The sequence below is a fragment of the Arachis stenosperma genome, chromosome 7 (genome assembly GCF_014773155.1).
Source record: "Arachis stenosperma cultivar V10309 chromosome 7, arast.V10309.gnm1.PFL2, whole genome shotgun sequence".
In the NCBI taxonomy this organism is placed as follows: Eukaryota; Viridiplantae; Streptophyta; class Magnoliopsida; order Fabales; family Fabaceae; genus Arachis; species Arachis stenosperma.
Window position 1 is genome coordinate 14385744 of NC_080383.1, and position 11159 is coordinate 14396902.

The 11159-nt window shown below is 34.9% G+C and overlaps 1 protein-coding gene across 1 annotated transcript; it reads left to right on the forward strand.

Annotated features, from left to right (window-relative positions):
• The first annotated feature begins 1868 nt into the window (after positions 1 to 1868).
• Positions 1869 to 5276, forward strand: LOC130939445 (serine/threonine-protein phosphatase 7 long form homolog). Its single transcript, XM_057867548.1, has 7 exons — positions 1869 to 1946; positions 2038 to 2041; positions 2317 to 2321; positions 2991 to 3706; positions 3778 to 3868; positions 3955 to 5026; positions 5137 to 5276. The coding sequence occupies exons 1-7, from the start codon at positions 1869 to 1871 to the stop codon at positions 5274 to 5276; spliced, it is 2106 nt and encodes a 701-aa protein (XP_057723531.1).
• Positions 5277 to 11159: the final 5883 nt, after the last annotated feature.

Sequence of the window (11159 nt, forward strand, 5' to 3'; positions counted from 1 at the left end):
ATATTTATTCAATATATACAATGGACTATTTATTTGGTTCAATATGAGTTAAAAAATGAATATTTAGAGTAAAATACTACTAATTTTTTAAATACAATACACCCATACTATCTAGAATAACCATTTGAGTACCAGAAATAATAAACATCTGATATCCTATTGAATCGAACTTCCCTATACCACCATTATATATATTATATAGATACTTCGTTAACTCTCTATACTTTCTCTTTTATAATATCTTATCCACTTATATACTATTGTGCTTGCCACAAGGGCAAATATGGGTTCATCCATATCACAGATACACACACAACACCCACTATCCGTAAAGTTATCCCAACTCATGCATTTTATCCTTCTTTTTTTTTTCTTCTTTGCCATCAAAACTTCCCGTATATGAAATTTACCGAGAGTTTCAATAACTTTATTTTAGACACGTTAGCTTAATATGGAAATAAAATTATGCCTACTACTAGCTGTATTGTATTAAGGTAAAAGGTTTTCCAACGATTTCATTTTAGTGTCAAAAGCTTTCTTAATTTGTTCTTAGTTTGTTCTAGAAGAAGGGACTACTTAGATCCTAAGATGGGCAGACACTTCAACTTTGGTGGCGGACTTCGAGTGATCAACTGGGAAACTCAAGAGGCCGGAGTGGTTTACTTATTACGAACTTTAATGGTCAAATTTGTTGTATTTTTTCTAAAAATTTAAATGGATAAAAGAAGATATATGAATAACTATATTTTTGACGCGTCTTTTAATATAAGAATTTTCTTTTAGATTTATATAACTTTTTGCATAAACATTTTTTAAATTATTTATTTTATTTTATTTTTTAAAAAATAATAAAAATTAAATTTTAGACTTTTTAATAATAAAAATTTTAATATTATATTATAAAATTATTTTTTTAAAATTTAAATTAATAAAAATATTTACACAATAATTATATTTCTAATAAAAATGAGAAAAAATCTAAGAAATAAATATAAAATAAACATGTAAATAGATTAGTAATATGATCACCATGTATAGGATATGATAAATGTGAAGAGAATATATGGGAATCGAGAGAATTAATTTGAAAAACTGTGAATTCTCTACATCTTTCTAATAATTTTTTTATTATAAAATATTTTTTTTCAATTGCTTACATTTTTAGTAAGAATTTTTTTTAGATTTATTTATTTTTTATATAAATCTTTTTCATTTATTTTATGCTATTTTTTTAGGTTCACCAAATTAAATTTTAAATTTTTTAAATATAAAATTTTGATATCATATCATAAAATTATTTTTTTAAAAGTTTAAATAAATAAGAAAAAAAGACAATTTAAATATTTATATTTTTAATATTTTTTAACTACTAATAAATCAATATTTTTTAATTTTTCTTTTTTTCTCCACAATAATAATTTAAACTTATATTTTTGTCGCTTTTTAATTTTGATATTGGGGAGGGAGTGGTGTTTTGTCGGTATATGGTGTGAGAGGGTGATTAACTTGGCTGTGGTGTCAGGAAGGGGTGTATAGAAGGAAACGGACCCAGCGTTTCTCCCCCGCTGAGGAATCGGACCCAGCGATTCCCCCCTACATGGGAATCGGACCCAGCGACTCCTCTTCACATATCGGACCCAGCGATAGGAGCAAACGGACGGTCCGATTGCTTGACCACTCCACGTGTCGGACTCGAGCTCCTCCCCAGAACGGTGCCCCAGCAGCCAGCATACCCCCCTTTCCCTTTCCCCCACTCCCTCACTCCGAAACATCCTTTTCAAAGTGAAATCCCACCCCATTTCTTCAGCTGAGTTCATCCTCCTCCTCCCTTCTTCTTCAAAAACTTGCATGCAATTGAATCTGTGGATATGGCTAAAAGACACAAGGCTAGAGATGTTGATCGTCCTGAACTTCACATTGTTAATTATTTATCTAATCCTGATTATGTAAGTTAAATTTTTTAATTATTTGCAAATTTCTGTATTTTAATTAAAGTTTGTAGGAATTTTTTTTGTATTTTATGGTTAAATGTTGCAGTTAGGTAGATAGATATATATGTTGATTATTACAGATTTTGTAAGAATTTTTTGAGAGCAGTATTAGAATTTTTAATTAATTAATATAAAATCTGATTTTTAATTTTAAAATTATAATGGTAGCAATTTTTTTAATTTTTTGTTATTATGTTTAGATATTGTTAGTTAATTGGAAAATATGTTGAAAAAAATTTTGTTAGACGGTTATTTTGATTAATGAATAAATTTTGATGATTAAAGTTATAAATTATGATTGTAAATTGTTTGTTATTATGTATAGATGCTGTTAGTTAGTTAGTTGGAGGAAATGTAAGATATTATTGTTGGAAATTATATATTTAGGATTTATTATAATTTTTTGTTGGAGAATATGTTAGAAATCTTTTTGTAATACGAGTAGATATTGTAGTTTAGTAACTAACTTTTGTGATCAAGGTTGGAAATTATAATTATGATTTTGTAATAGATTTAGAATTTGGAATTTAGAGTTACTTAATTTACTTTTGTTATTAATTTAAGAATTTATAATCCGGAACTGCATCATTAATAACGAAATTTGTTAATATTAATTGCAAGGCCAATTTACTTAATACATAGTTCATTTGGGAAGAAAGGTAAATTATAAGAATTCAATTATAAATAAACTAAGAATACTAAAGTAACCTTAATTTTGTATGTTGTTAGTTAGACAATGTTGTTCATATGTTGTTAGTGAATAGCTGAGAAGTTATAATTAATTAGTAAATTATTATGATTAATTTTAGGAAATTATAATTATAGGAATTATGATAACCTTTTGAAGTTATGTTTACATGCTGTAGTTTGATAATTTGTTAGTTATTTTTTAGTAATTGGGCTAGAAATTATGATTAATCGATGAAGTAGTAACATTAATTTAAGTTGTAAATTAGTAATCATTCATGATTTGACTAGGAACATGTTATGTTTTTTCAGAGTTCACGGATGATGACATGTGACCACCCACTGCCTCCTGATCGGTACCATCCAAGTGTAGAGGATCATTTACGGGTTACTGGATTTTATCATGCCTCTCAGATTGGAGTAGTCCAAGGACAGAAAGCATTGATAAATGCTTTAGTTGAGAGGTGGCGGCCGGAAACACACACGTTCCACCTTCCGATTGGTGAGTGCACAGTGACCCTTGAGGATGTAACTGTTATTTTGGGCCTCCCGACGAACGGCCTTCCGGTGACGGGGATGACCTTGAGCAGCTTTGAAGCATTGGAGGGTGAGTGTTTCCATCAGTTTGGGGTTGCACCGAGAAAGGCAGACTGCAGAGGGAGCGGCATAAAAATGACATGGCTTAGGAATCTAAAAGAACGTATACAACTGACTGACGAAAACAGTATGCAGAGGTACGTCAAGTGCCACATTATGTTGTTATTGGGTACTATATTACTTGGAGACAAGTCAGGGGCATCTGTGCACTGGAAGTTTCTGCCTTTGCTCCGGGATTTTCATAGTATCAGTAATTTTAGTTGGGGATCGGCATGTTTGGCGCACCTATACCGGTCATTATGCCGGGCCTCTCGTTTTGATTGTAAAGAAATCGATGGTCCGTTAACACTGCTCCTAGGTTGGTTTTGGATCCGCCTGCCCTATCTTGCGCCCCCTACTAGGGAACCACGCAGTTTTCCGCTTGCAAACAGGTAACATTGTCAACTTACTTGTTATGTTCATAATTCTATTTAAGATGTGCTAGTAACATAAATAATTTCAGGTGGCGTAACTGGGAGCGTGGTGACAATCGGTATAGATATCTTAGTCTGGCCCACTTTAGGGAGGCGTTAGATGAGGTTCAGGAAGGGCAGGTGTGTTTTTAATAGAAAATATTTGTCTCTAACTGAGGTTGATTGTTATTTGGCTTGTAGTCACGTATGTCTTATGATATGTGCAGTTCGTCTGGGTTGCTTATGGTGTGGATCGCATTGAACCGGGCATAATCCCAGAAGACATCTTCCTGCACGCAGTTGTCTGGAGCGCTACGGTTCCGTTGATTTCATTCGAATCTATTGAGTGGCATGCAACGGATAGAATTAGAAGACAGTTTGGTTTGGTTCAGGGAGTTCCATCTGAGGAAACAAATCTGGGAAAGGCACATGGAGAAACACTTGCTGGTCCTAAGAATCTTGACTGGGCCACAGCCCCGTCCCATTCATGTTGGATTATGCGATGGACAAACAGGTATAATTACATTCTGCGTGAGTATGTGGAACCTTCACAGCATCCGTTGGATGTTTACATGGACTGGTATCGTGCACGGTATGGCAAGCATTTGAGATTGTCAAATGTTGTGGTTCAAGAGAACGATGAAGGTGAACAAGTAATGGATGATGAGGGTAACCCACCTATAAATGATGAGGGTAGCCCAGTAATGGAAGATGAGGGTAGCCCAGTTATTCATGTAGCCAATGAAGAACCGGGGGCACATTCACATCCACATCCACATCCACCTCCACCTCCAGCTTCCCAAGAACAACTTCAGGCCTCGGTACCATATCATGTTCAGACACAATATACCCCGTCATACCCAATAGATCAACAATATTGGAGTACTCCACAATGGGATACTGGAGAGGGTGCTTCTTTTAGCCAGTTGCTTGGCTTCATGGCTGCGGATGCAGGGCAGTCACAATTTGGCCATCAACCTGAATTTATGCCCGGGAGGTATTCTTTGGACGCGAGGATTCCATGCCACACTGCCTCAGTTGCTTCTGGAGGTTTGGAAACTGGAGATTCAAGTAGAAGTGAAGGCGGTCGGGGGATATTTACTAGCCGGAACCTACGGCGTGTATCAATGGGTCAGATTGAAGAAAATGCCGGGATAGGTGAGCATGAAACCGATCAGTATCTCGTGGAAGAACCGGGTGATGAGGAGATGGATGAGGATCAAGAGGAGAGCGAGGATGACGAGATGGATGAGGATGAAGAATCCCGCAACAATGCTCCTGATGATGCGGATGATGCAGGTCCGACTTTATGATTATGTTTTGAACTTGTTGGTTTTTTTCTTTTTTTTTTCCTTTTTATCCCGTGTTTGCATCATTTTGAATAGTCTCTTTCATTAAATTATGTACAGGTGAGACAGCTAAACATTACAATCTCAGGGTGGACCCGCCACGTCGGAGCGCTAGTCGATACACCCCGTCCATGTTCAAGAAGGCCAAGAAGAAATGCAAGAACATCCTCGAGAACATAAAGTGGGCAACAAGAAAGTAGCTGTGTATCTATGTTGAGTTCCTGTGTTTTGAGCTTAGTATTATGTATCTATGTTGAATACTTGTATTTTGAAGTTAATGTTGTGTATCTATGTTTATTACTTGTATTTTGAACTTCATATTGTGTATCTATGTTGAATTGTTGTATTTTGAAGTTAATGTTGTGTTTCTATGTTGAGTACTTGAATTAAGAACTTAATATTCTTATAGTAAACTACGTAAATTTTTTAAATTTTAATAATTTATTGATTAATTTATATGTATTATACTAGTATATACTACAACTATTTATTGAAAAATAATATTAATAGCTAGTATATAATTATGAAAAAAATAATAACTGAGTTTATAATTAATGTTAAGTAAAAATAACATTACTTTAAAACATGGCTGAACTTAGTATAATTACGATAAAAATAACTTATGTAGTAGATAATATTAATATATAATTTAATTTGCATAAATCTTAGTAACAGATAACCTAGCCTGGTGGAAGCAGCTCCCTTTTATTATCGTGCAGGGATGGGGGTTCGAACCTCAAATGATCCTTTTTGAGGAAATATTAAATTGTTCCGGTTCGGTTGAACCGGTAACAACCGATTTAGACCGGTTTCTGCCGGTTTAACCGGACCGGTTTCTGCTAACATTGTTTTCGCTTATCCTTTATTAATATTAATTTCATGTATTTTTGTTTTATATTTAATCTTTCTTAAATATTTAATTACGGTTTACTCATATCACTATTAAAATAAAAATTAAACTTTCTTAACTATCTATAAATTAATATTTATGTTTTATTTTTTTATTGATTAATTATATGATATGAATTTATATTAATATTTTTTAACATATATTTAAATAGTGTAATAGATACTAATTAATTAATGAATTAGAAATTAAGTTAATTTGATATCTACGGTCATAAACAAGTCTCAGGTCTCATAAAGAAGTTTCATGAAAGAACAATGTCCCGATAAACATAAATAAACGCGTAAAAATAAACAAGCAAATGCCATAGAGTACTACAATGAAACATGATAGGCATAAAACAACTATCCTGGGTTACTGGGACCTACACCAGATGACCGACGGCATCTACTTCGGCTGTGTCCCTCTGCTCCACATTGCCGACAACGCCTAGGAGCACGTAACATTCGTGTGTCCATTTCGTTCAAGAAACGTGTCATCCTTGGGCGACCTTTGTTCACCCGTCTGATGTTCGGATTCGGGACAAATCGAGGGCCGCTGTACACAGGCCACATAGTGGGATTGCCCAGTGGCCGAAACCTAGCTCGGTAAACCCTCCGAACTTGGTCCATCTTGTAAACTTCGTGGACATACACTCGCCAATCCAGTCGCTGGTTCGCACAACATGCAAAAACATGTCGACAGGGAATCCGATCCACCTGAAACTCACCACAGTCACAGCGTTGTTGACGGAGATCGACGGCATACTCAGTTCCAGCTGGCATCTCACGAACCTCGAAGACCTCATTCATCCTATCGAAGCAATTAACCTGGATGTTAGAACTTGCAAGTTGATTGGCATTCAATTTTGACGTGACAACCTCAGAAAAAACATGTCCAGCTGTTATCCGCGACTCCGCCTCGGCTCTTTTTCTAGTGAACAACTCGTTAAGCCTGTAGAATGTGGCTTTCACAAGTGCAGTTATAGGAAGATTGCGTGCCCCCTTCAACACTGAGTTGATGCATTCCACAAGGTTTGTCGTCATGTGACCCCAGCGGTAGCCACCGTCATACGCCAATGCGTACTGTTCGCGTGGGATTCGGTTAAGCCAGTTCGTATATGCCTCGCCCCGTTCACGTAAACGCTGGTAGCGCTGTTCGTACTCGCGTACCGTCCTCGAATAACCTGGACAACAATCAAAGCCACACAGGAGAAGAATTCATGAGAAAAAGTTGCTGGAAGGTAACTCGGTTAATAAGGAAATTCAAACTATTAACATTTACCTATATTGACCACAAGTTTTTGCAGGTACGGTGCCTTGAACTTTCTCAAGAAGTTCGACTCTATATGCCTGATGCAAAACATGTGGAATGCTCTCGGGGGCGACCAAGCTCCGTTGCTCCGGGCAATAGCTGCATTGATGGATTCGTGCCTGTCAGAAATCAGTCCCACCCCATCCCTAGTCACAACATGTTGTCGCAGGTTACTAAGGAAAAAGTGCCATGCATCAGAAGTCTCCCCCTCCACAATTGCAAACGCAATAGGGACGATATTACTGTTACCATCCTGTGAAACGGCGACCAACAAACAACCCTTATACTTTCCGTACAAGTGAGTCCCATCAACCTGGACAACTGGCTTGCAGTGTCTGAACGCTCTAATGCAGGGGTAATAACTCCAGAAGACTCTATGCAATACCCGGATATCAGTTACTTCCTCATCACCTTGATATGCAGACATAGTCTCGTAATGGACGATTGCTGATGGCTCCTTGTTACACATGGCCTGAAACCATATAGGCAAAGCTTCATATGATGCTTCCCAACCGCCAAATATTTTTTCCACTGCTTTTTGTTTCGCCAGCCATGCCTTCCGATAGCTGACGGTGTAATTGAACTTCGACTGCACTTCTGCAATAACTGATTTCACCTTTATCGACGGGTCAGCCTCAACCAACGGCTTTATTGCTTCCGCAATTGTGTTCGAATCCAGCTTCGAATGATCCTGAGAAATAGTGGCTCTAGTACAAGTGTGAGAACCGTTGTACCTCCTTATAACCCAACAATACTTTCTGCTGATCATGCTAACCCTGATAAGCCAATCACACCCTGATCCATACTGTGTACACTTCGCATAGAAGGTCAACGGCTCCGACTCATACACACGGTAGTCTACGCCTCTTCGGATGGTATAATCTTTCACCGCCTTCAATACAGCTTCCCTAGAACTGAATTCCATTCCGATTGCAAATTCACCATCTGCGACCATAGGAATTTCTACCACAACGACAGCCAAATCAAAATAATTTAAGGCAAATACATTTAATAACTTAAAGACTACGTCAATGCTCCATATATCCCCATCAATATCAATATTATTCCTATCTATCATGTTGTCATACCACTTTTCAAATCCTACAAACATAAACACATCAAAAACTTTGGACGAATGCACAGAAATTAATTTTCACGTCACTTATATTCTTATTTACATCTATCAACATAGATTATTTCCCAAAGTCTACTACTTTCTACATTTATATGTAAATACGTACCGGCACTCATATATTCCGGAAATTCCGGCGCATGCATGGCTTCCAAGTCCAGAGCCCGCATGAAGGACGGCTCCTCAAATGGATCTTCGTTTGCAAGTGCATGTGCAACGTCTCCCACATTTGGAGCCTCCACCCCGTCACCTTGATCTTCTTCTCCTTCTGGAGCAACAGCTTCGTAATTGCTTTCAAACTCTTCCTCACTGTCACTATCATATTCTTCCTCTTCAATATTTCGGTCAGCTTCAGATTGTTCGAATTCGACGTACAACTCTATCACCGATATCTGACCGCGACTTTCAAAATACATTGAAAACATCTCCTGCATACTCGCTTCGTCGGTTACATACTTGGTTTGATACTGCACGAAACCGCCAAATACCGGTATGGGATATCTATATACCATACATGATATTTTTTTGGATATCTGAAAACCTATCCTCTCACAAATCACACCTTTCAGCTCCTCAAATGAGATCGTGAACGGAATAACAATATCTAACGGCTTCTCACAACTAAATCTCACTCCTTCAGGTGTTTGTAATAGAATCTGACCAAAATAATATACTCTAACTGTAACTCTATCAACCATTTTTCATACTCTCATACATAAATATCTAGTAAACTCTCATTTATTCTTGAAGTTCAAATAAAATCACAAAGACGCAATGACAAGTAGAAGAGAAGAGAAACAGCAGGAGGAAGAAGGGAAGAAGACGCCGAAGAACATACACGAATCACATATGAGGAGTGGATCCGAGTTTCCAACACACACCCACATATATATATATATATATATATATATATATATATATATATATACAAATCGGACCCCCCGAATCATACAAAAAAATTTTTTTTTCCTCAATCATCAAATCGGACCCAGCGACTCCATAGGAAAAAAAAATTTTTTTTTTCACCCACAAAACGGACCCAGCGACTCCGTCTAAAAAAAAAAAAAAAAATTCCACCAAACGGACCCAACGAGTCCATGCCTAAAAAAAACAAAAATCAAAAACCCCCCCAAACGTACCCTCCGATTACCCTTTCCTACACAAAAAAAAATTATTAACATTGGAATCGGACCCTACGATTCGCATCTAATTTCAAGTTTCTCTCCCGCACAGCCCAATCGCTGGGTCCGATTCCTCCCTGCCATGGATCAGAAAAAGCTGCCCCACACCCATGTCTAACACCCCCATATCCCATTTCTCTGCATAACTCCTCCGCACTCCCAATATTGAAAAAACTGAGCCTATTTTTGTCCATCCACTAGTTTATATATTGATTGATTGTTGATGAAAAGAAATATAGTTTTCTAACAAAATCATTAATTATAATGCTAACACGTGTTGTGAAAGATGAACCAAATGAATGGCATAAGAGAATGTAATAGAAACCACGTATTTATTTTTTCCACTCACACACATATAATGAGATTCTGTGCTCAATTCAAGTGCAGAAGAAACAAAAATACTATTAGTACATTAAAATTAATTATTAATATATATTTATATAAATATAAATATATTTTAATTTATTTTTTATATATATTTATATTTTAATATTTATTTTATATTAATAATTATTTTTTATTATTAATTTTAGTGTACACATAACATAATCGAAAAAGAAAACATATCTTAATTATGTCCACTAATTAATCTCAAATGTCAATGGTAATGCATTCAGCAAATCACTAAGAATATCAACGCAAAAAACAAAACGAAAAAGCAATCCTAACCCTAATAATAGGTTGAAAGTGTTGAGAGTATAGAGGACATAGCATCATATATGGAACGTTACAAGGCCAGGGGGAGGGAATGGAATTTCCGATCCATGTTCAAGATTTTGATGTTGTTGCTATTCTAATATGATTTTATCATATAATTGTAACATAATTCATCACTACTTCACTCTTAAGATAGTGACATAAGCCCTTTTAATTTTCCCCTTAATTGACATCTTTCTAGCTTTTCTCTCTCTTTGAGTGATGCTATATTAGGCTTAACACACTCCTTACCAAGGCCAATAATTAATTAAGAATTGAGAGCAATGGTTCTAGGTTTTATGAAATGACAAATGCTAAAATGTTATTTCTAAAGAGAATTATATTGGGAATATCTTTTAGTTTTGATTATCATAAATGCTAAAATTTAATTCATTATTATTATTATTATTATTATTATTATTATTATTATTAGGGACGGACCTATGCATAAAGAAGAGGAGACATTTGCCCCCACAAAGCTTTTTCAAAAAAACTAATACTTACACTTTATATATATATATATATAAAACTTATTATATTATGTTTATTTTAAAATAAAATATAAATAATTTTTTTGTATTTTATATTAAAAAAATATTTTATTAAATTTAATTTAGTATAAAAAATAAATAAATAAACTAAAAAATAATAATAATTAATTTTATTATATTAGTTAATTAATTGTTAATTAAATTAAAATTTAATTTTTAATTAAATACAACTTAAATTATTAGTAATTTTTTAAAAATTATTTAAAATAAACAAATATGTTATTTATATGTTAATATTACTGTAATTATTTTGGTTAAAAAATTTATTTATACCATAAAGATTATAATAAATAAATTTAACAATTAAATATGAGATAATAAAA